This window comes from Lissotriton vulgaris, chromosome 8 (genome assembly GCF_964263255.1).
Source record: "Lissotriton vulgaris chromosome 8, aLisVul1.2, whole genome shotgun sequence".
Taxonomy (NCBI): domain Eukaryota; kingdom Metazoa; phylum Chordata; class Amphibia; order Caudata; family Salamandridae; genus Lissotriton; species Lissotriton vulgaris.
In genome coordinates this window covers 98,172,686-98,199,196 of record NC_141696.1, presented here as the reverse complement: position 1 = coordinate 98,199,196, position 26,511 = coordinate 98,172,686, and the positions used below count along the sequence as shown (strand labels likewise).

The following is a 26,511-nucleotide window of genomic DNA, read 5'->3' as shown; positions in this document are numbered from 1 at the left end:
TGTGGTCACTCTCACACACTGTGCCCTTGGCAGTGAATTTTGCCAGTTAGTTGGCACAGCTGCCACCTGCTCTTTCATAGAAGTCTAGGTGCTGGTTTTTTAGGGTACACAGCGGGTTATTTTCACGCACATGCACTCTCTCTACACAGAGTAACCCTCTGCCCATGGGCGCCGAATCGCGCAGAGGCTGGCACAGCACGGCACTTTCTTCTTTGGGCCGAGACTATATTTTTGGAAAAGGGATGGGGTGGTTTGAGAAAGTAGATGTATGAAGTGCGATCCCCCACGAGCCTCTTAAACGCACTCACCTCAATATATGACGCCGCCCAGTATCTGCCTGGCACTGCTTTTATTATTTCTCGGGGTCTAATTTTGTTAGGGGGAAGCGATAGCGTTGCTAAGTGTTTAGAGAAGTTGTGTTCAGTATGCCAATGTGCTAGTTACCACCCACCCTGCTCGAAACCCTACCCTCCCCATTTGGGTCGTATAGCGCCAGGCTCGCCCACAGCGCTATATAAACATACGCACACACACACGTGCAGACACACACACATGCACACATTTTTAAGACAAATGTGTTTACCCCTTCCCGCCTCAACCCCTGTCTGCCTTCAAGTTCTGCCCGGTGGCGGTGCCCGCCTTCTGCCCATAACCTGAGCTCGCCTCGCGCCGCCCTAGAGAGTCTGAGCTGCAGCCTCCTCAGGCCAGGTCCAGCAGCTGGCCCCCAGTCCAGGTGAGTGAGTCTCCTCTGCTTCAGTTCACCCAGTTGACCCAGGATAGAGGCAGCAGCACTGAAGCAGGGGTCAGGGAGTGGTTCGGGCCGGGGTGGGGGGGCGAGGAGGACCGTGACCGTCGTCGGACGGACTGTTAAGGTAAGGGCAAGGGGTCACTAGTCTCTGCTTGCAGAAAAGCCCTCCTGCGCATTTGATTTTGGTTCCTTTTTTTATTTACAGCACCCACATCTTGGATCAGTAAATAAATAACATAGCTGCCCAGGTTTCCAATTGCGATGTGTGACATTTTCATATTTTCAGTATAATTATGAGTGACATTTGAATGACTATGAGTGACATTTTCTTGTGAGCGAAATCATGCAATGAATAAGAAATTACACCTAACGAGAAACTAAGCACCAGACATAAAAGAAAGACCGGAGTCTAAGCAGGGGAGAACAGAGTTATAGGAATTATGAGAGTGCTGTCATCATTCTGATTTAGCAGAACCCCGACTCGAGCTCACTGCAGAACATCCATGGCGTGGAGAGGGAAGTAAAGAATGTGGGTGTGGTGGGAAAGCTTGGATTGTTGTAAGTCACAAGTTGTAACCCCTGATAGCATTGGATGGAGGGAATGAGAAAAAGGGGGCTGGATGTCAAACTACGGCGGTTTTGTGGCCATTTCCAGTGACAAGATATATCTGTTTTAGATATTTCACAATTCGATATTTTGCACTTTTTTGTTAAAAGGTAATTTTAGGTTGCAATTCGTAAACTACTGATATTTACATTTTTAAATGGTGTCTCCCACTAGTAGAACTACAATGTGAAATAAATAGGTGGACATGAGTTTACATTGAAGTGAAAGGGCAGCAATGCGCTCAGTGTGAGCTCCCGATCGTCCATGATGCAACTTAAAGGCCCGTGGGCCGCGCCTCCGTCGGGGTGGGGGGGGCCCCTCCATGTGCTTTGCAGGGGGGCTCCCTCAAGTTTCGTTACGCCATTGCGCCACCTCTCTGCATTCTGATCCGCAAGTCGCTTAACAGTCGTGTGTATGTGTCTGGCCGCCTTGTGTGGATAAGCTTATTGTGCAAGTGCGGACTTAATCAATTGAGGAGCTTAGTTACACTAATCCTGTTAGCAAGAGGGGAGCAGCGCGTATGCCAGCAGAAGGCCTTGTAGCCGCCTGAGCGGATGGATGTGCGATGCAGTCAGTGCACTGCTATTCCTGGCTGCAGCTTGTTTTTAAGTTCAGAGACCAAAGTTATAGCACTTCCGGGGTTATTGTGTGAGATCAGGCCAACCAAACCACCAAGCACTGTTCACGCTATGCAAGGGAAGGTGAGGCCTGTTGTAAGTAGCAAATATCTCGTTTGTCTAAGGCTGTGTGGTGTTCACGTTGAATGTAATTGTGTGTTCCCTGGAAAACATGTTTATGCCCCTGATTTCCAGGAACATTGTATGTGAGATGGTAAATTAGAATGAAGTAGCCACAACAGCGCCAGAAATCTAACTTGGAGGTCAACGAAAGGGATTTTGGAAATGTGAACACTGTAGAAGAGAAGAAGCATTCCGCTTGAGCGGCTAGGTACACTTTGTTTTTACCGGTTAGACTTAGTAAATTACCACCAACACAGCCACATAAGAACCTCAGGCATGTGATGCTTGTTGATACTGTCCTCGCCTGATATGATTGGGGGGCGGGTGGAAGCGCTCAGTCAGTCGACGGGAGGGGTGGCGCCATCAGTCATACGCTCTGAAAGCTGGTTCTTTTCTGCTTATTTTAACTTTATTGGCAATGTAAATGACAATGCCATTTATTTATCAGTTTTCAAAACCAACACAAATACAAATTTTGTCATTTGCAATGCCAATAGCTCTAACTTCTCCAAAGGCGAAACCGTTGCATTGTAAATGCTTGTTTTTACTAGTATTGAAAAAGGTAGGAGAGTTCTGCCATTTCCTATCTTTCTGGCTGTGTTCTGTGGTTCTGCAAATTTCTTACAGTAACACTGCTGTATGGTGAGAAACTGATTCTACCCAGTGCAGGATGCTGCCAATTGGTCTCTATGAGCTCCTTGGGTCATTGCCATGGTCTCTGCCACAAAAGCCCTCTTTGTGTTTTTGAAGATTCATTGCAAGCCCTCATGATGGGACATTCCTTGCAACCTCCAAAGCCACCAGACAAGAATCCCAAGATGAAGCTGACCAAAGGGGACGGCTTCCCTTTCGCAAATCCATTGCCACCTCCTTTCATGAGTAATAAAATGTCAATGGTTTTTGGTCGCAAACCCTATGTTTTTCAAAATTGCAGGTTTGGCGACCACAAAATGCTGTTGTACATCAGGTCCTCGATCTCTCCCATGCACTGAAGTCTGCTTTTCAAGTGGGTTGGTACTCTCATCTTAGAGGTGCATCTGCTTCCTGGGGACTCTTGATATAGTGGTAATATCTAGTAATTGACCGCAATGCTTACTGGCTTTACTCTCTCCTACTGTTTAATTTTCTCCTCCAAATTTAGTGGAAGATCTAAACCTTCACAGACTTTAAATCCTGGTTTTAACCAGGATTAGTTCTGGGAGGACACAGAATTATGTTTTTTGACCCCTCATTAATTTGAATTATTAACGCAGTGAGGGTCTTGATGTATAGTCTAAACACCTCAGAAACAGAGGGCTCCTTCATGCTTGCACCTTTCATTTGACTCTGTGTTTCCCAATCCCATGATCTCAAAACTCCCTCACTTGAACATTTTTGAAGTGATTTCTTACCAGAATTGTAAATGCAATTTGGTACCGATGATTTGGCATCTTTTCCTGAAATGAAAATAATGCAGGTTTCAAAATGTGTGCTTCTGTAAGACCTCAAATTAGACAATTGATATGGATTTCAATGCAAACAATTGCTTCCTTTTCCAAAAGGAGCAGTTTTTCAAATTCACTCTTGGAATGAAAAAATAATACATTGATGCCTCTGTTTAAAGTGTTCACAAATAAGTGGCACCCCAATCTTGTCGCACTCACTAAAACAGTGGAGTGACCTTCAGATATTTAGCACCTTGTTTGGGATTCAGATTATTTCCTGTAGACACAGACCGCTAACCTAATATTTTGGAACTATTTCATCATTCAACAGTTTTTGCTTTTTCCTCCCACATCACTACAATCTATACAGTTATATAAATTATTTTAATATTCAAAAATAGAATTAATTTATATCTAGACATATTCATGTATGTATGGATGCAGAATTTGTATGGTGTAAATGTTGTATAAAGACAGCAGAATACAGTACAGAGTGACAAACAAAGATTCATTCTCTGAGTGATTCGAGGGATAGCTGGGTTCTGAAAGGTGCAGTAGACAATAACTGTGTGATGTAGTGTTCCTTTAAGAGGTGCGTCTTCAGCTCTTTCCTAAATTAGATTAGAGTTCAGGCAGTATTGGGTAGTGTATAGATGGAGAAGGCTTGTTGCTGTGATTATTTTCACTTATTGTTCACCACTCTAATGGTTTCCTGGATGCTGATGTGCCAAAAGCCACTCATGATGGTTAGCTTGTCAGCCAAGTGGCTGGAGGGGCTGGTCACAATGGCTTTGTAGATGATGTAGCTATGAGTGATGATAGTGTGGGCTCCCAAGGGAAATCAGTGGCGATCCTTCTGGATTAGAATGATGTGGGTATATTTCTGTAGGCCACTGATGAGGCATGTTGTGGTGAGTAGGATGCCAGTGCAGAATTTGGGAGTATTTTGCAACAGTCCTGAGTATGATGATTTAGGCAGCAGCCCTGAAGTCACTTTCTTGAAGAAATGGTTTTAATTGATTTAGTAGAGATAGTTGGTATTAGGAAATCGTGGTTTTCTTCATGATGTGCCTTGAGGTCAGTTACCAGGGTAAATCCATGTGACCTGCATTGGATTTATGGGTAAACATTGGGGTTTGAATCCATCCATGTTCATGTTGCTGAGCCAGGTTTGAGCTAGATGTTGCTTGTCATCCTTGTTGAGTAGCAGGGATTAGTTGTTGGCGGGGTTGAGCTTGAGGGGGTTCATGACATTGGGTTTAGATGAGGTGTATACAGTGCTGAAGAAAAAGGATGTCTGGAGTGGGCGAGACTTTCTGGACTTGCTAGTGCTAATGACATGTTGACTGGGATGACAAGAAAGGAGAGCTAGTGTATACACCAAAAATCTTTGCAGTTTCCTTATTATCTTGCACAATACACAAAGGCGCCTGCTGCTTGTGGAAGGCAGCGACTCTTCCTTTGTCCAGGTCTTTGTCACAGCCATTGTTCCTGCCAAGCTAACAATTGTTCTGCATTCCCAGTTTAGGAAAAAGCTGCACCATGGAAGACCGGTGGTTTAGCGATGGAACACATCAGTTTGCCAGTAGTCCTGATGTTTGCCTAGGCCAGGCATTCCCATGTGTGAGGTGGGGTATCTTTGGACATACAGGTGCTGAAAGGTCGAATAGTTAGAGGTTTGACAGTGGGTATATTAGCTGACTGTCCACCCCACCAATTCACCTAGTGCTGGGAAGCCAACTCTACTGCTGAGTCTGTTTTTGGGTTTGACCATTTTTTGAAGCCCGATATGGGCCAGTTGCAATGCAAGAGCTTTAAGGGATCACAATTCTGCAGAAAACTATCCGGCAAATGGGCTACCTCCTGCCTGGCATTATATTAAAATGCAAGAGTTGTTGGTCTTCCGGATTGTGAGTCAATACATTTTATGTATAAATGACCACATGTAGGTAAAGTAAAAAAAAACTGACAACATGGCTATTACAAAAACCAATTGCTGTATTGTGGACTGATAGAAAGAAAGAAGCGTTCTCCCAGTTAGTTTTAGGTCCAGAGGGGGGAGACAGGAATGAACTAGGCATTCAAATTTGTTATTATTAAGACCTCCCCGGGTGACTCCATGCTCTACCCTATAGGTTAGCTTTCAACTTTCCTCTCACATTTTCTATGTCTTTAGAAAGATCTTAAAAGATCCTATACTATAGCAGTCTCTTAAATTTAGATACTTGATAATAGACTGATCTATTAGACTATTGCACTTATAGGATGCTATGTTGTAAAATGTTAAATTTAATGTATTTTACTAAGTAATATACAAACCAACAGAATGAGTATAAATGTTTAAAGATGTTTTCTTTTACTTTCAGAGTGAAAAAAACACACTGCCCCTTCTTTTTAACTTCTGTATATTGGTCCATTGTATATGTCAGTTTTTTGTCTATTTATCCTGGCCTTGAGGAAGGAGATTCAACCATATACTATCACCGAAACGTACGTAGGCCGTACTATCCAAAAAGATCTGGACAATGTACTAAGGACTGGTCAATAATACACAGATCAATGATTAACTGGTGGAACCTCTAATCTCATGTACCAACAGTGAACCACCATATGCACCTTTGGGTTATAATTTCTTTATGTAAAGTCCTGTTTCCATGTTTCTATGTATTTTTATAGAGAATAGTGCATGTAGATGTATGAAAGGTATGTGTGAGAGTATGTATGTTAGCAAGACACGACACTGTTAGGGGCACACTTTTTCAATTGCACTTTTTTGAAACCTATAAAATGTATAGTGAATATTTATCAATGTTTGATTGTGTTGTTATGAGATAAAATAAAATGTATACATGTGTAAATATCTAAAAAAGTAAAACTCAAAAAGACAAAAAAGAAAAGAAAATAAAATAATGTTTTTGTAATATTTACAAGTCTTTGCCTCTGTCTATAGCATCCTTTCTTATGTAAATGTTTTTTTGATAAATTCTTGTGACAAAAGCAATATAGGTCTCATTAGAGGTACCCCTTATGCCTAGTTCATTCCTGTATTGTGGACTGATACACATGAGAATGACACAACAACCAATCATATTCGGCGATGGAACTATTGTCCCTCTCTTGCTATGGATGGTATGAGCTTTAAAGAGGCAGCTAAAGCTGTCGTCAGCCAGACTAAAAAAAGAGTACTGAAACACCTTGGCATATAAAAAGGCCATTAAACTCTTAAATGCATTTCCTTTTACTTGGGAGCCAGCAGAGGATGAGTTCCCTCTCTTATTTAGAGTTACAACTGAACTGAAAAGTCAAAGGGGAAAGCCTGTTTTTGATGAGGAAAAGGCAATGCCTTGAGCCAAGTAGCTCCAGTATGGCTCTGATCATGTATTCACTGCTGACGTCAAACTCTTGTCCTAAACTACAACTTAATAATTGCACCTAGTGCAAAATAAATACATTGCTTTAATTGAAGATACTGCATACATTGTGGAATCCCACTTGTTTCTGATTTGACGTAAGTTGTCTCTGAGGTCCTTTTCTCCACAGTTGGGCTGCCATGTTGACTTCAGGGAATGCACACTAGCAAAACAGCGCATAGTTCACATACTACACATGTACAATTGTTCAAGAGTCCACATGTGCCAGCACCAGTAAACCTATGCCTGAAATCACTATTTCATTGAGTGGTGAGGAATTTAATACAGAGCACTCAGGTAATACTCACAGACATGATGTTTGGGCGACTGTTTGGCTATAGCATGGCATTGACTCATTTTATTCAAGTCATAAACCTGAGATATATCAGGCAAGCAAAGCCAACTTTAATTTAAGCATGAAATTGACACTCTGCTCAGGAAAGGGACAAAGGGTGGTGATAAATATGGCTGGGTATGGGTCATCTGGACTTATAACTCCCCCGGTGCCATATGCCATCCTACACCTTCCTCTGGGAGTGTCCAGGTAAACAAAACCTACACACCCAGGCCCAGACGAAGATCATCATTTAAGAATGAATCTATACCAGAGACAGTAAAAGGGGGAAGAGCTGTCTAACCCTGTGGAGAAAACTCATATTGTGATGGCCTTTTCACGAAAACTACAGAAACAGTACAGACAGGTCCGATCAGCAAACTGATCCGGCCTGCAGAATTTAGAAATGACGGCACACTGGCAGCCATTCCTAAAGCATTGGCAGGAGCTGTTGTCACTGTGGTTCCTGTCATTGCTTTTTGCAGTTTGGTGCAGGGCTCTCTCAACATGACGGAGCCTTGCATCAAACTGCTTTCGAAAAGAACATCCCAAAGTGGAATTTTATTTTTCATCTCTCATGGCCAGGAGGGTATTTTATGTTTTTTACTGTCCCTTACTGCCATCGTTTGCCTGGTGGTAACAAACAGTAAATATGTCAGTCCATCCATATTGGTCAGATGGACATATAACCAATTCAGGCCATCGTAGAGCTTGGCTAAGGCGGTAACTGGGTAGTCACTGCCAAAGTCAAACCTATGGTCCGCCTGCATTTAAGTCGGGTGGGCTGACTACTGTGTTGGTGGAGAGGGAATGCCAACTCTATTGCAATGGAGTTCACGCTCCACCATGGACATCATTTAGGAGTTGCCAGAGGTCGCAACTGCGACCGCTGGCTTGTCACTTTGTCGCATATCTGCATGATGAAATCCGTATGCTGAGCCTCTTGCTGAGCATAGCACAACATGGATTGTCACTCTTAAAAAATCAGAACTTTTGAGATTTGTCCTCATTATTACGTCTTATCCACAGCGCACCCTATTCCATGACACCTACAAGTGTCATGTGTTCCTTAGACTCTGAATTTTCAAACCAGACGATAGTGCAACGATGCAAACCAATTGAGTTTTACAAGAAGAGTACTCTGGATGTTTTGTTTGTCCTTTCGCAACAATGTTTTGTCCAGATCTGCCCACCATACCGGTTTATATTTTTCTGCCCTGAGGAAGCCTGTGACTAGGCGAAACGCGTTGGCTGTGCTTGTCTGTATTTATTTCAAAATAGGTCACGATTAAAAAACAAACACAAGCAAAGGACCCATTAGTCTTATTGTCTTTTGTTGTTTCATGTACAGGTTTTTTCATGTTTACTCTGCTTTGTTGCCTCTCGCTTGTATTTAAATATATCTATTGTGAGAACAGTTGGTAGTTGGTCATTCGAAGTGGACAGCTTTCGTTTGAAACATAGTGAGTAGGTGGTGAAGCAACAGGTCCCTTAGCTGCCAGTGTTTTTTCTTGTCCCCAGGCACTGACCTTGCGACCCGAGCCGCTGTTGTCACAAAGGCCGTAAATAAAAGAGGATCCTTTTCCTTTTAGCTCTTCTAAAACAAAAATGCCTGTGTCTGGACTGTATACCATATAAACAGGTGCACCTGGAAACTGCTACAATTTATCAGATCACCTAGCCACCCACTTCCATAGCCCCCTCGGCCCCCATCTTAATCAGGCTTCCCTTGGGTTGTTACATTTGTTATTATGTGCAACATTTGACTGGCCATAGTTCATGGTTTGTGTTTCTGTCACAGCAAGGGACTGTGTGTGTGGAAAACATGATTTAAAAATGTGTTTGAACCATTGCAGCCTTTTATCTTTCTTCTACTAATTAACTGCATAAATTATGATAATTGTTGCATTAACTCACAACACATTTCAAGTCTATGTAAAACTAAAGAGGCAATTGGAGTCAACTTGCACTTCAAATGCTGGAACCTTGAAACAGACCCAGGCCTCCCAGTCCACAGCACCTGGAGGGTGCAGGGTGTAGCCAAAAGATACAATGCTGTGGGTGAAGGGTGGGCTTACCTGAGACTCAGTAAATAGAGTTGATCATAACCCCAGGGTGGTCTGAGGTGTTCTATGGGGGTAGAGCGATACCAGCTGCTGCTGTCTGTAGCTCAAAGGAGCTAGGGGCCAGGGGCGGCTCTAGGGTCATGGTGGCCCTGGGCAGGGAGCGTAGGTAGGGGGCCCCGGAAGAGGGGGTCCGGGTGGGGGAGAGCGCGGAGGCCAGTAAAGAAGGGGGGGGTCAGGGTGTTTAGAAGTGGAACTGAGCCGGAGGCCGCCAAATCCCTGCCAGGGGCCGCCACACAAATATGTATCCATCCTCAGAGGATAAATATATTAAGGATATATATTGGTGTGGTGGCCTCTGGGGTTTGGTGGCCCTGTGCAGGTGCACAGCTTGCACATGCCTAAGGCCGGCCCTGTAGGGGCACAGAAGTGAGGCGATTCAGAGTGGCTGCAGTCAACCATTTATGTAGCTTTTCATCTATGTTTGAGGCAGGGTTGGCGAGGGCAGTATTGGGACAAAAGATTTGTCACAGTCCTGGGAGGCCTACAGATAGCATGCAGCTTTTTCTGTGCAGATTATGCACAGGAAAGGGGTCTGCTGATGTATCACCGTCAAATATAGGGATTATTTAGCATAGGCCTGTAATGGGCTGCATAGAGTTTTAGCTTAGCATAGCAGCAGTATGCAAAGCTCAGTAAGGAATGTAAATAGTAAAAAGACTGTTGTGGAGAGTGAACATAGAGAAAGATCCTAGCCTTTGTAACAATCCACCCACAGTGGAACTTGGATTTGTGAGAACAGTACAGAACCTCATTCATGATTCCCTCTGCAACATGGTTGGGGTGAGAAAGGGGTGCAGCGGGCAAGGAATTAAAATGGCATTCCTGCCATCTCTATGTAGTTTGTGTGCTGCTTGTAAAGGTGTACTGCCTGGTTTCTCCGAATGCTTCCCTAACTAAAAGGCGTTTGTATATGTGTCCTCACATGATTGTCATGGCCATAATCTGGTAGTTTTAATTCATTTCCCTTTTTCACCTGGGAGAATCGTGTACTTCTTCTTCTTTTAGCCTTTACTACCTGGCACCTCTCTCCATTAAAAAATGCATAGGCCTAGCCAAATAATTTCAAGATGGCAGGACACCACGTTTCCAGTCTGGTGCCTTCGTATATCTAATCTAATCTGGTAGAGTCTTGGTTCACTTCAGTTGAGCCAACTGCACTAGCATACCCAAAGGTAAAAAGTTCAGGGCTGGAGACAGTGTTTATAATGACTTTGAGTGACATGGTCATCCTAGAGCCTGCACGTGGCATATGCAGCTACACTTTAATAGTGTGAGGCTGAAATTCAGGCTATGTTTGGTGTGGCTGGTCATATGATGTTTATGCATGGCTAATTAAGAGTCGTGTGGGCATTTGCGACATGCTTGTGCATTTGTGTCTGTAATTGCCTATGAGTATGTTGAGCATATGAAGGTTGTATCTGTGTAGATCACCATTATAGATAATGGGGTAACCCAAAAATCGTCACCAGATCTGGGTACAATGCGGGAATGAAACGAATGGTCCTTGACTCATTCAAAGGGAACTCGATTCAAATCTGTATAATCTGTGTTGTGCGTAAAACTCCAACACTGGTATTTAATCCCATGTAGACGCCACTACGCTTATGCAATCAAAAATATATTATAAATGCATACACTGGATTTAGAAGAACAAAAACACTGAAGCGCCAAAGAAGCAAATTTCATCTGCAATATATTTATTCTAAATGTTAGACTCACATCACAATTTTATACATTTGGAAATAGGTTGCATAAAGTGAAAAGGAAAAAGAATGTGGGATGTGCTCGTGTGGGGCAGGTGAAAGTGAGGATCACAGGTTTAAGAATGAACAATTCAAATAATGCTAACAATAGACTGGTAAAGAAGACAAGCGTCGAGATACCTGTCCATTATAGAACATGTTTATACAATAATGCATTCGAATCAATCGTGCACAAATGCATCTTCAGAATGTAGGACAGGGTGACAGGTAGAGCTTTAGAAACTGTTAGAATAATTTTAATTGTTTATTCTTAAACCTGTGATCCTCACTTTTACCTGTCCCACACAAGCACTTCCCAAATTCCCTTTCCTTCTCCCTTTATGCAACCTATTACCAAATGTAAAAAATTGTGATTTGAGTCTAACATTTAGAATAAATACATTGCAGATGAAATTTGCTTCTTTGGCGCTTCAGTGTTTTTGTTCTCTTACATTCAGTGTATGTATCGATAATGTATTTTTGATTGCATAAGCGTAGTGGCTTCTACATGGGATTACATACCAGTGTTGGAGTTTTACACACAACACAGATTATACAGATTTGAATCGAGTTCCCTTTGAATGAGTCATGGACCATTCTTTTCATTCTCGTATCTGTGTAGATGACAGCTTGGCCCCTGGCATGTCGAGACTTTTCTTCTAGCATATCATGGCAGTAAACTTGTTGATATGTAGTTTGTGAACAAGATTAGACAGTAATCAGCTTTAGTAGTGGTTTTTTGTTTTTATTAGTCCTGTACATGTTAGGTTTTCTTTAATAATGTCACTTACAGTGACATATTTTATTTATCATGAGGTCATTCAGGTCAAAAGTCACGTGATGTCTCTTACTGTCTTATGCGTCACAAGTAAGGTCACTTTCACTACCCCTGGCATTTTGGTGAATCGACGTCCATGCTCTCCACCAATATCTAAATCGTCCTCTAAGGTTCTCCGCTTGACTGACATCCTGGAGGCTAGACAATGTTCAATACAATTGTGTATTGTTGGGATCCCACTAAGTACTTCAAGTGCTTGTGAAGCAAGACAAGTGCGATTTTGGAAGAACAGACGCATAAATAAACCCCATAGGTATTGAGGCACTGAAAAGATCACTGATCAGAAAAACTAAATCAAAACCAAAGAGAGGTGCTTAAAAATGTACAACGAGAATACTCTGAAGTAGATGCCTTCCCGAATCAAGCCAAGCCAATATAATAAGTGTGAAGCAAGACAACTGAGGAATTTACTTATAAACCTATAACAGAGAGAACTAAGGACCTCATTTAAAGCTTGGAGTACAGATTGTACTCTGTCAGGTCGCCCTTAGGCAGTAGCTGTGTTCTGAATTTAGAGACATACAATGGCAGAGCGGACACCTCTATTCATTGGAAGGAACCGCCGTCACTGTGGTTACTGTCAATGAGTTAAAAGTTTAGTGGATGCCTCCGTCTAACATGAAGACCGCTTATCGAACATTTGACTTGTTTTTGTTCCTTCAAAAACAAAATTGCAAAATAGAATTTTGTTTTCGAAAAAAACAAAGGACCCCTTTGCCCCATTCAATGCGATTCTCCCTGTGGGTGATGGTCGTTTAAATGCTTTCACTGTCTCTTACTTCCAGGTTTTTCAGGGTAGTAAGGATAGTACAAACTGGTAATTTTATATCCAACTCTAAATCAGGTGGGCAGTCGAATTGCCAGACCTCTGACAGCTCTTACTTTGTCAGGCTGTCGGAGGAGTATGTCAGTGACAGAGTAAGAGTTTCTTGCACACTTAGGGTCATCTAACAGTATGTCCGCCATGTTCAGTTAGGCGGAGAGGCTAGTCCATCGCCATTAAAAACAAGTATGCTTCTTAAATTCTAAGTCATCCCCTAACTTAGGTAGATGAAGATGTACTAAACAAAGGCCGTTTTCATCAGGAAATGGAAATGAAAAACATCTTTGAGAAAAAGATTCAGAAGGTTAAAACAACGCCGACATTATCAGAAATGTTCTATTAAGGAAGCTAGGCATTTTTTTATTTCCTTGAAAGCACAAAGCCAAGAGATCCACCTCAAATAGAGGAAATCCATAAATCACAATAACCTCCTCCCTGGAGGAACCTTGGGTCCTGATGCTCATGCATAAATGTGACCATCCGCTGCCTGCTATTTGGATGATTCAGCCCACCCATTAAAGGGACCACCTCAGAAGATAATTTTAGCACCTGTCTGTTTTGCCCAGCAGTCAGGAATTAGTAGTGGGTAATTCAAAGGCAGTCAGTTGAGGGACAGTCCTCATCTGTTGCTCTAAACTGTGGTTCGAGGAATGCAGTGGGCTACATTACCACCCCCCCTACGACTTCATATGCTCTAAATGTGTAATGTAGTCAGGTTCTCTTGGAAAGGTCTCTAATGCCCTTGAGCCAAGTTCTCACTATATAAAACAACAAAAAATGCTATCTTGCCTTTGCATACCTTTTGTAGGTATCTGGAGATGAGGCACTTAACTTCCAAAAAGCAAAAGGCTGAAGCAAGGAGGTGCGGGTTAGTGTTATCTTTTCGGCTCTTGTGTACTTAGACAGTAATCATGGTATCCTGGTTTGGACAAAATGTCCTAAAGTTGGGTAAATCACTTGTTCAGACCTTCTTGTGTCTTAGAAACAGGTTTAATATCAGCATTTAGTATGAAATAAAATCAAGTTTGTGCAAGACAAAGTCTCTACATGAATCCACAGACCAGAGAGTTTCTGGCAATGTGAACAGGTAGGTGGGGCCACACAGATTTACCACATACATCTATACATATGAGACCGTCATGTTTTGTGTGATTCTATCGAAGCCTAATGTTACCAAACTTTAGGATTTAAAGGATTCCGTAAATACGTCTTAGGATAGGTTCTACGTGGTTCATGCAGACAGTCCCGTACAAAAATAAATGATGCCACTTTGACATGGATATTTTTCACACATACAGGCACAGGGTGTCACTCAATACCTACCGTTTAAGTATGCACAGTTATTGTAACTGCAGGTCTTTTGTGTACTGTTTAGAACAAATCTGCGGCCTTGCTCTGTGTCTGTGTATTTGGTCACATTGAACACCTCGTTCGCTGGAATCAGCACCACGGACTCACTAGCATCATTGTCAAGGTTCTTCAGCAGAACTCCAAAGCAGGTTCCAATGGTGAAGAAGGAATCTGCCTCTACGTCCTCTTCCTGTACCTTGTCCAATGAAGATGAAGTAATCTGACCAAACCTCATTGTCTTTTCTGATCCCTTGGGAGGCTCATGCTGTAGATCCACTCCTCTGTAGACCTCCTTAGCCTGAATTTTGCAGTCTTCTCGTAAGAGCTGGAAAGCTCTGGTCAAGTAGAAATGCAAGGATTTGAAATGAAAATTGTTCATGTAATATACCGTAGACCGTCCGCCTTCCCGGACAGCGGTGTTGAAGTCCTTGTAAATACCACCATCTTCAGCCGTGTAGGCCAGCAGTGCAACTCCATACTCGTCCTTGAATCCCTTCGGGAGATCAGGCAGCAAGCCGCTGTTTTTCTTTTCCACCCATTTTTGTTTTGCACTGTCCCATTGCTTTTTCAGCTTGCTATTTATGGACAGTTCTTTTTCTAACAGTCTGTCTGATGTTATTATGTGCTCCATTTTATCAGCACAGCCTATGTATTGATCATCAAAGGAATTAAGCGCCATGTCGAGCACGGTTCCACTTGCCTGCAGGAAAGAGATTACAGCAAAATCACCATGAAAAGGTAATTGCAAGAGCACAATATATTTAAAATATGTCAAATGTAAGTAAAACATTTGTATTTTGTAAGTATCAGCATGTTAACCGGTTTGATGTTTGACGTTAAAACGCATACATTTACATCCCGGTACATTACATTGCGGTTTTTACAACGCAAGTAATTACAACGACTTGCGTTGGAGGGCGCTGGACTTAGTAGTATAATTTACTATTTCAACTCCAGTCTCTGTACAGTAGGGAAGGTGTTGGATAGTAAATTATACTATTCCTTGTCCTAGAGCGCCATCCAGCGCAAGTCGTTGTAACGACTTGCGTTCGACTTGCGTTGTAAAAACCGCAATGTAATGGCATCGCGATGTAATCCCGCATTGTAAACGATGTTCCCTAACCGGTTTCACTGCATTGCCATTGGATTTCGTGGCCCTTTGTACTTTGGGCTCATTTGCACAATTAACCATTACCTCCTCTCCTAATCCTTCCTTTATGAGTAATTGTGTCACACCAGCAGCACATGCTTGACTAGCCAAGAAACCTTTAATAAAAAAAACTTCCCCAGCTTGGCTCCCTCTTCACCTTTCTCCTCCTAAATCCCGTTAGTTTTGTTTCTGCTCCGGGTCACGTTTGCCTAGCTAAGTAAAAAGACATGCATCTATGTGTGCATGTCTTTTTGTCATGGGGGAAGTTTGCAGTGGCGGCTCCTCCGCTAAGGTGGAGGAGCACCATCCCACTGCATTTCTTGCAGTGGAAAAAGGAAAAATAAAATTATAATAACACTACGTTTTTATCATTTCATTTTCCCTTTGTTATGCAAGTTTACAGGGCAGGGCAGGGCTTGGTGGTCGTCACAGCCAGCAAGGGGAGGAGTTGTGGGCACTCAAGTGCCAATGACTGTTTGGCCGGCCCTCTATGGCCAGTCAAGCAGTCATGCGCACTTGTGTGTTTCCCACTGGGATGTACAGCCAGGTGAGTAACATGCACAATCTCCCTGTCATCATCTGAGCGCCATTTCATAGTTGTGCTTCCTGCTTTAAGCAGGAACAGAAGAGCGGGGCTTCGGTCTGGTTGCAAGGTGAATCACATTTTAATGTATTATTCTATTCCCCCTCTCTGCCCACGCCCGCCCGTGCTACTTGGTGGCAGCCGTCACTGGAAGTTTGTGCCTCCTGTGCTAGTTTTTCTGGCTTCCTTATGCTCACTTTCTGCCTTTTTCTGCTCACTTCTGACCTTTATTTTTCCTCCTTCTGCTAGTTTTTTACCTTTAATTTTATTCTTTCTGCTAGTTTCTGTACTCTATTTTGCCTCTTTCTGCTCCTTCTGGCCTTTATTTTGCTTCTTCCTGCTAGCTTTGGACCTCTATTTTTCTTCTTTCTGCTAGTTTCTGACATCTATTTTGCCTCTTTCTGCTCGTTTTATTGAGCATGTCCTCGTGCCAGCTCCCCCTGCGATAGTTCTCCTGCCCAGTTTGCCTACAGTCCGGTCCTCTCTGCTACTTTCAGTTTCTGCCTCCTGCGCTTGTTTTCTGATTGTTTTTCTGCCTTCTTTTCTGCTCCCTTCTGACCTCTGTTTTGCCTCTTTCTGCTTGTTTCTGACCTCTATTTTGCCTCTTTCTGCTTGTTTCTGACCTCTATTATGCTCGTTTGTGATATTCATTCTTCCTCTTTCTGCTCGTTTCTAACCTTTAGTCTGCCTCTTTCTGCTCATTTCACTCTTTATTTTGCCCTTTTCTGCTCACTTCTGACCTCTGTTTTGCCTCTTTCTGCTTGTTTCTGACCTCTATTATGCTCGTTTGTGATATTCATTCTTTCTCTTTCTGCTCGTTTCTAACCTTTAATCTTCCTCTTTCTGCTCATTTCACTCTTTATTTTGCCCTTTTCTGCTCATTTCTTCCCTCTTCCCGTCGGTTCCCTCCTCCTGCCGTTTCTGTCTTCCCACCACCCAGCTCCCCACCCTCACCCCTGACATCGAAAACTCAAGACCTGCCTCTTCGACAGAGACATCGCATCCACAGCACCCACATACCCCTTGAAGTGACAGTGCTGAGTGATATAAAATACTGATTGATTGATTGGTTGATTGATGATTGATTTCTTTAGCGTGAACCTAACCAAAATGCAGTGGAATACTGTACAGGGCCAACTCTTTCCTAAAATGAGGCAGCACTGGCACAGTCCTGATGGCTATAGGGATGCTGTCTGCTGCCTTAGCGTTTCTTTTTCTTTTTTTTACGCTTCTCAGTCTCAAGGTGTCCTGCTGTAAGTGTGCCAGGAACCACCAGAGAAGGACAGCCTAACTGTGCGATATTGAGGGGCACTGGTTGCGATGGCTTCGTTAATGATGCAGCTGTTTTTACAAATTGTGTGGGCCAGCAAGTAGAGCCAATAGAGGTCCATCAGGATGGCGGTGATGTAATCATATTTCTTTAGCCCCTTGACGAAATGTGCTGCAGTGTTTAAGATGCATTTATGGGGTGCCAAAGTGGTGTCTGGAAGGTCATGAAGCAGGTCGCTGCCACCAGTCAGATGTGAAAGTATGAGGGAATGAACAGCAGTTCTGAATTTGCTTTCTGGAAGAAATGGACTCCCTTTCTTTATAAGTCAACACCCCTACCAGGTTCAGCATTCCAAGCTCCGGCGGGGCACAATCATAGAAGCAGACTGGCTCAGTGTCCTCACCATGGATCAACTTAGCACAATAGACAACCTCGACAAGAACATCAACAACTTCGATAACTGGATCAAGAACTGCATGAATTCCCTCGCACCCATTCAACACCAACAAGCATAGTAGATTAAACAAGCAGGTCAGCTGGGACACAGTACACCTCAGAGACACCAAATGACACTGTAAACAGCTAGAAAGGAAATGGAGAGCCACCCACGATAACAGAATTACTTACAAGGCTGCACTCAGACACTATCACTAGCAAATAAGAGATGCCAAGAAAAAAGCACTAGTAGACCGCATCGAAGGAAGCTCCAACAGCTTCAAGGAGATCATCTCGATCATCAAGGATTTTGCCTCTCCCTCAACCACTGGAAACAACATCGTTGCCTTTCAACAACTCTAAAAAACAACCTATCCAACTTCTGACACGACACAGCAACTTTGCACACCAACCCAACCTCAGAGAACTTATCGCCAACCTACCCACCACCAACCATGACAGCCACCTAACTGAATGGACACCCCTCACCAGAAACAACACAGCGGCAATCATGCGGACCATGCACACAGGGGCCCCAATGGCACCATGCCCCCAGGTCTACAACCTGGGAACATCACCCACCAGCACAAACCTGACTCAAATCATCAACACCTCCGTCAGGTCCGCCACTTTCCTGGATGAATGGAAACTGACAGAAATCAATGTCCTCCTCAAGAAGAAGTGTGGCTCAGGGGTTAGAGGCGGCAGACCCGGAAGCTGAGATCGACCCTGGACCAGGGTTCAATTCCCCGCCTCGACGGGGCTTGGGCTCAATAATTCCACGGACTCGATAATTCTCGCTCCAGTGCCTACTCAACTCACGGGTTCACACTCTGCGACTCTGGGCAATAGCTTGCTTAATCTCCACAACGGCCCCTCGCGGCGGGATGCCTGGCTTTCACCTTGTGGATACCCTGCCTGGGTTATCTCACAAGGGAATACCAGGACGGGTTCCCTAAGCAAGCGCTTAGATGCCTGCGATGTGGGTGGTTTGCGCTATATAAATACATGTACAAGAAGCCCACAGCCGACCCAAATCAACCGAGCAACGTCCAACCCGTCTTCCTGCTCCCCTTTTCAGCCAAAGTGATTGAGAAAGCCATCAACCAGCATCTCACAACTCACCCCGAACTCCACCATCCTCTAGACAACACTCAATTAATTAGGATTCAGAAAGAACCACAGCAGTGAAACTGTACTCATTGCAGCCACCTACGACATTCGAATCATCCTAGACTGAGGATAAACAGCACCCCTCATGCTCATCAACCTCTCCACGGCTTTCAACACTGTCTCCCACAACACCCTCAACAGAAGTCTCCACAAGCTTAGCAAAAAGGATCTGCTCTCAAATGGATCTGTTCCTTCCTCATGCTGCCACATTTCACATCAGAGACCAAGAAACTGATAGGAGGTGTCCCACAGAGCTCTCCCTCAGTCCCACCCTTTTCAACAGACACATGTCACTGTTCGCCAGCATTATTTTGATCACAAGACATCATTGTCATCTCCTACACCGATGACACCCAACTCAACCTCTTCCTGACGGACAAGACAATCAGCACCAGAACCAACTTACCCAACTGCATGACCATGACAGCAGAATGGATGAGAACCAACTGCCTGAAGCTGAACTCTGACAAGACAGAAGTACTTGTCTTGGGCAACAATACCTCCCCACGGGACTCCACCTCGTGGACTGGGAGTTGGAACAAAACCCACAGACCACACAAGAAATCTAGGGATCATCTTAGATGACAAGCTCAACATAACAGCACAAGTCAACACAGTGTATACCTCCTTCTTCCACATCCTACGCATGCTGCGAAAGATATTCGAATGGTTGCCTCAGAACACCAGATGAACAGTCAGGCAAGCACTTATCACCAGCAGGCTGAACTACAACAAGACTCTCAATGCCAGAATATCCAAACAACTCTTGCTCCAACTCCCGACCGTCCACAACACCACAGCAAGAGTCATACTCGACCTCCCACACAGCACTCGCATCACGCCTCACTCACATCACACTGCATCCCAGGAAGCTACACTGGCTCCCCATTCACAAGAGCAGCCAATTCAAAATTCTCACCCCAGGATGACGACCCATTGATGTGCTTCACATTGCATAGTTAGTGCAGAGGACATCAACGAGCTGTCCGCCGCACCGAAGGCGTTAAACATAATTAGGAAACAGAACAGGTCAAAAGGCTAAAGCTACCTGCCTAGATAAAGTCCTAATTGATGCCTGTATGGAGTACACTGTCTTGAAACTTCACAAACCTCTGTGAAATGTGGTGGGTGAGGTAAAGGATTTGGTAGTGTTTTTCATCTGCCTGTTCTGTTAATAAAAGCTCTGAGTCACGGTGGTTCATACAAAGCCATTGAAAAGCTGACTGTGCATCCATCATTGGTGACAGACGCTCATACCAAACCTTTAAACGTTTTACATTTTTTAAACTCCCAAAACGGGATCTTGTTTTAGAAAAATGTAAAACTAATGGCCCCCCACACCATGAGAGTGTTTTCCCCCATAGTGTGGGTGGGGTCAATTTTTTTTACTGTCTTTGGCAAAAAAAAACATCCAACCATTTTCTTTAAATTGGGTGGACGGTCAGATGGCTTTCCTTAGATAGCCTGTAATCTGTCGGGCTGTTGGTGGAGTATGTCTGCGACAGATAGGCTCTATCGTCAACATACCGTTACCGTCAATCTGCCCAGCTATAAATCGGGCAGTCAAACCGAGTTCTGGCAGAGAGGGTACATCACTGCTGTTGCAATGTAATACCCTCTACGGTACCCTCTAAATCGGGCCCCTTTACAAGACATATAAAAAAAAAATTGACATGTTACTCAATCATTAGCAGAAAACTTGGAAGAAAAGGGGAAAGCCATTTCACATTTATTCCTCGCCACCGAAAGGGGAGCCATGCTGAGTGTACCCAAAAAAAATGATATGGTATACTGGGATGCTGAGTTTGATAAAGATCCCTAAACTTAATACCTCAAGTATCTATTGTTGGAATGGCCTGCCACTAAATCAGCACAGATAAAAGTCCGTGATACCTGGGATTTCTGAAGTCCAGCTCCTGTATTGCTCACTCAGGACTGCATACATTCATCAGAATCGATGACAAGTTTGCTACGAACTGTGAGGCAAGTATAAACCCCTATGTCCGCATTCCCCGTCAACGCAACACACAAAAAGTGCTATTCAGCTTGTTTCAAGTCAAAGACTGCTGTACAAGATGTGCACTACTTCAAGCATGCTGTTAACAGTATCAGTATTTTTTTAACATATTTTATTAATTTTAAGTGTCATGATACACATATACAGCACATCATATGAATGTTCCTGCAATTACATCTCTAGTTGTACATTCGTAATTATCATTGCGCATTTTGCACACATTCTATAATCCAAGCATGGTTCTTGACACTTGGAACACAACAACTGAAATAACCCCACTCCCTCCTCATGCACCTTGTGGACTTGTCGATAGCTTGTATAAAAAACACAACATATTCAAGCACAGTTTGGTCTAACAGCAACCTCCTTGCATAAGAAATATCCCTTATATGTATCAATATCACATCTTGGACACACCTTACATATTCTTCTGTGCATAATCGTAGGACCTAGTAGCATCCAGGTACCTGCTATTTCTCCTTTACAACTCTTTTGTAATAAAATCTTCCAGAATCGTGTTCCATTCTAAGGATACAGGCTTTTTGCACAACCCTCTATGTTCTACCCTCTTAAGCACCGCACTCTCTGCCTTGCCCCACCTCACCTCCTCGCTATGCTGCCATTATTGGCTTTCCAGCGTAACAGGTCAGTATAATAGCCTTTCTGGCACCAGCATCTGTTTTCCACGTTGCTAATGTTACAAAGTGACAACTCTGCTAAAAGCCTATTAGGCATACATAGCACAAAACACACATACAAAATTGAAAATCCAACAAGTTAGTTTATCAAGGCTTTCAGACACAAATGTGTGTCCTTTCGTGCCACTGCCTCTGCTACAAATTTGGGCCAACCATGAACTTAAAGCAGAGTATTTCATTTCCAATCAGACCAGGTTTCACACACACTAAAACCCCAAATACCTTCATCAGACATCTCACTGGTTTGTTCCCAAGGAGAAGAGCCAGGCCAGTGCTAGCAGACTCAATCCAGAACCGCCTAAGCGCCCAAGTCTTCTCTGTGCAAAGCAGTGTCTCTGATAGAGCAATATTTATTGTGTGAATGCCAAAATGGCTAACTAGATTGTCAAGTTTCACAAAGGTTCAGAGGTCACAATATTTACCTGAGAGATTCCCGGGTAGATGAGCGCAGAGACACAGGCACAAAAAATCACCCAAGGCATCATTAAATGGATCAGTTGTTGCTGTTACCTGAAGACAAAAATAAAACAATCAAAACATTATATATGTAAATATGAGGAGCTGTTGCATCAGAAAACCCGGGGGCATATTATCAAGGGAAATATCGCCACTTTTGCAGCACTTTTTGTCGAAAAAGCGGTGATATTTTAATCGCCCTATTAACAAGCCTCCGCTAACAGGCGTTAGCGCAGGATAACAGGCGTTAGCTGTCGGTTTTTTCCACTTTGCATGTCAGCGATATATATTGCTAATGACATGCAAAGTAGGCGTTCCTGACTAACATGTCATGGAAACACTCGCAGACACAACTTCGCTCTATTATCAACGTGGCCCTAGAACCGCAAAGCGATTAAAAAAGCTGCACTAACCGTGATTATCGCCGGTAATTAACGTCTGCAAAAATCCTTACTTGCCTATCTATATCATGGGAGGTGGATTGTACGGCTAAGTCCACAGCTCCCTATCAATAAGGATTCCCCTATCGCTGCAGGTTTATCGCTGGATTCCCAGCGATAACTCCGCATTTCACCGCTATCGCTGGATTTTTAATTGCCTTGCAGATATGCGTTGATAATAACGCGATATCTCTGCGATTAAATCCAGCGATAGCCGGCGTTGGCCAAAATCGTGCAAAGCAGGAAATGCAATATTTATCGTGTTTCCTTGATAATATGCCCCCGGTCTTTTATTTCAACTACTTCAGGCACACTCTGGGGCATATTATATCATATCTGGGAGATGAGTGCAGAGGCACAGGCACATAAAATCACCCAAGGCATCATTAAAAGGATCAGTTGTTGCTGTTACCTGAAGACAAAACAATCAAAACATTATATATGTAAATATGAGGAGCTGTTGCCTCTGAAAACCTGGTCTTTTATTTCAACTACTCCTGGAACACACTGATTTTTTTCATGACGTTATTACCTGGGCAAACATAGCCCTTTTTCCAAGGCTGTAAGTAGCATTACCTGTGGCAGATGCTGCAGGAAAAAAGGGAACAGGTGCTGCAGGGAACTAAAGTGCAAAGGAACTCTGATAGACAGCCCTCAGCACAGCTTTGGTTAGGGAAACCACACACCATCCAATTAGAGAGTTCACTTCACCAACAGATTATCACAACATTCTTCATTACTGGTGACCAATGCACACTAAGGTAGGAAGATACCACTTTGGCAGACTCAACTGCTAATCTGGAGTTCTTAATAGATGGTCTTAGAAAAGTGCGGAGATCCAGACGTCTTCCTATAAAAGGATTTATACTACAGTTTATCAGGTATGAGAGCCTTATGCCTCATGATTATACATGGACTGAGTGCTTATTAGACAGGGATTATGACAGACCTGATAAAGGCCACAGACCGTATTTGGCAAGTTGGCAAGGTTGAAACATGTTGGCTATATTAGTAGAATAGATGAATCATTGTATTTCATCTAACATCCACACATAACATGTTTTTAACTATATATAGGGCACCCAATTATTAACAGGGAAATATCTGGGATATGCTCTTGGATTTCCCTGTTCCTACCCAGGATCATTTATTAAGCAGTCCTGATTAACAGTTGAGTCCACCATGGTGGTATCCACCTGCCTTAGATAAGCCACCAATGTTGAAGCATGCCACGATAATCTGTGGGTGTGGGACCTATCAAATTTCCCTGTATACCTGCACTTCTGGGAGGGTACGCAGAATGACATGCCCCACCCCATATGGCGGAAAGTCAATAGCTCCAATAGCACATAAGGTCTTGCCCCAGGTCCAGCCACACCCCAAGCATGGAAGCCCATTGACCCATGTCTCATTGTCTGATCTTTGCCAAGGTTTTTTGCATCAGTGCTATACTTCTTGTGGACCTACCACAAACTATCCAGCGACTCCTGATATGGCATTGATGTTGCCAGATTTAGATTTAGAACCGCAACCTAAAAAGACCCATGGGAGGCAAGTAATCTATGCAGTCAATCTGTTTGAACAGAAGTCTGGTGGTTGTAGTTTTTTTCTTTTTTTTGCATTACAAATGCATATCTATGAATACCAATACCCAAAGTAAAAACAACCAAGGTCAGGCCGCACACACTAGACACGGATCTCTGCATAACTGAGTAACAAATGCCAAAATCCAATGAATCTGATGGAATTTGTACGGTTCTCCAGAAACGTAGCTGAGGATATACAAGTGTGCAAAACTAGTGTAATTTCCTTTCACACAAATATGCAGGATTTTGGAAAACCCAAGGCGAAATAAACTGAGATGCAAACCTGGCAGAGCACCATATTTTAGAAGAAAATGTGCCCCTGCTTCCATTTTGGATACTAAGATGCATTTTGTGTTATGAAAATGGAGCAAAAAAACAAGTGGCGCAAGCAACAGCCACTTGCGTTTTGTTTGTTTGAGTTGTTCCCATAGTCCCACAGTAAGAGTTTTGACCAAACAGTACAAGGACTAATTTTGGGAATTTTGCATAGCAAGCATAATGCAAAAGGGCAGAGGTTAGACAAGATTACTCGAGCGCAGCACCACTGTGCCTCGATAAATGAAGCCTTGAACAGAGAACTGGGGAGACATAGCAGCTAGTTCAGGTGCACCCACTAGCTAGAATCCACTGCGTTGCAGTGCCACTACATTGTGGTGAACACTGCAGAGGATTCCAATACATCAAATAAGGTAAATCCAATAGCATCTAATTTACTTTTGAAATAATGAAAAGTAGCCCACACTACATCAAGGAAGTAAGCACAGGTGGATCAATAGATGTGTAACTTGGAAGAGTGCACCACCCAATGATCCGCGCTCTCTCTAATTCTTTCTCTCTTTCTAACTCGTACCTGGGCTCCTTCACTCTCTCCACTTCAACATTAGTCTCTCTGTCTCTCTCTACTTCTTTGCCTCTCCCTCATTCTCTCTCGTTCACTCTCTACCTTTCCCATTCTCTATATCCTTGTTCTCCCCACCCCCCATTTGTGTGCTCTTTATCTGTTGCTTGGTGGTGTTTCCCTTGTCTCTTTTCCCCCTTGAGGTCTGTCTCACCCTCCGATGCTTTGCTGTCTTGATTTACAATACTTTTTCTCCTCACGCATTTCTCTCTCTATCTCTCTCTCTCTTCCTATGTCAAATTGGCATTTTCACTGCAATCTCACCACAGTTCACCTCTCTCTCTGCAGTACCAGACCACAAGTTAGGGACATATTATCAAGAAACAGAGTTAACATTATCGCCGCTTTAGCGGCAGAAAACTGCTGCTAAAGCGGCGATAATGGGCTTGATAATACGCCCTTGTGAATTCCCATAGAAGCCCATGTTGGTGTGAACATGGGCTTCTATGGGAATTCTCTACGGCGTATTATCAAAGCCCATTATTGCCGCTTTAGCAGCAGTTTTCTGCCGCTAAAGCGGCGATAATGTTAGCGCCTTGCTTGATATTATGCCCCTTAGTGCTTTAATGCCCATCCCCCTCTCTCGCGTTATTGACCACCCATCCATCCATTGATCCATCTGACTCCGCTCTCTCAATCTCTTCCTGTTCAGAGTGACACTGAATTCTCTATGGGGCATATTAGCAAGAACCTGGTTAAAATTATTGCTGTTTTAGCGGCAGGAAACTGCAGCTAAAACGGTGATAATGGGCTTGCTAATATGCGTTATAGAATATCAATAGGAGCCCAGGTTAGATGTGCAGGACATCTAACCTGGGCTTCTATTGGAATTCTATAACGCATATTAGCAAGCCCATTATCACCGTTTTAGCTGCAGTTTCCTGCCGCTAAAACGGCGATAATTTTAACGAGGTTCTTGCTAATATGCCCCTATATCTTTTAGTCTGCCTGCCTATCACTGTTAAGCTGTAGTGCTTTTTTAGATACCGCATGAAAGCAATTACCTATGTACTACAACATGCCATATCCACTTCTATAGCACTATAAGACCCACATGTACACTCTGTAATAACTCATAGAGTCGAATAACAGAGCAGACTGAAAAGGTAATAGAATCTACGGACTGTGCAAACACTGCAGGCAACAGCCAATGTGTCCGCTCAGGCTAAAGGAGGCTACTTAAGAAATTGGGCAGCCGTGAATCCCAACACACTCACTTGTTTTTCCAGTAATGTGTCTTGTTTTTATAATGCTCCTTACCTGCTAGGTCAGTTTGTAGATTTCTGAAGTCCACCGAGCTTCTCCTTGTCTGTTTCTTTGCTCCTTGCCAGTTCAGGCTTTTTATTCTCGTGACTGTCTTGTGAACCCCACCCCAGGCTCCATCCAACCCCCACTATTGAAAGTGAAAGTGCTTCTTTCCTGTTTCTGCAAACCAAAGGTTTTCAGGAACTAATTTGATTGCAGGATTTGGCTAGATTCCAACTGGAGCCCTAAAAGCATCTTCTTTCCTTTTTTAAAAGCAGGCGTCGGCCCTGGTCTTCAGCAACGCCCTAAAGACTCCTCTCTCCAAGCAACACATCATTCACATGATACTTTCCGATGATTGACCAAAGCTCATAATCCCTTTTTTCTGCCTGAACCCTCTACCTTGACTTGTATCAGT

The 26,511-nt window shown here is 43.4% G+C and overlaps 1 protein-coding gene across 2 annotated transcripts in view; it reads right to left on the bottom strand.

Annotated features, from left to right (window-relative positions):
* The window catches only part of LOC147693519 (ecto-ADP-ribosyltransferase 5-like), a 51,680-nt gene extending 25,488 nt beyond the window's left edge, over nt 1-26,192 (bottom strand). Inside the window, exons 1-4 of one of the 2 annotated variants that reach the window (XM_086933747.1) lie at nt 26,109-26,192; nt 21,891-21,978; nt 14,116-14,842; nt 3,487-3,531 (exon numbers count right to left, since the gene is read on the bottom strand). In XM_086933747.1, the coding sequence (XP_086789873.1) occupies nt 3,487-3,531; nt 14,116-14,842; nt 21,891-21,953 (835 nt within the window). In that variant the 5' untranslated portion in view covers nt 21,954-21,978; nt 26,109-26,192. The remainder of the gene's footprint in view (nt 1-3,486; nt 3,532-14,115; nt 14,843-21,890; nt 21,979-26,108) is intronic. The other variant, XM_086933748.1, reaches the window with a different exon arrangement.
* Between the last annotated feature and the right edge of the window lie 319 nt (nt 26,193-26,511).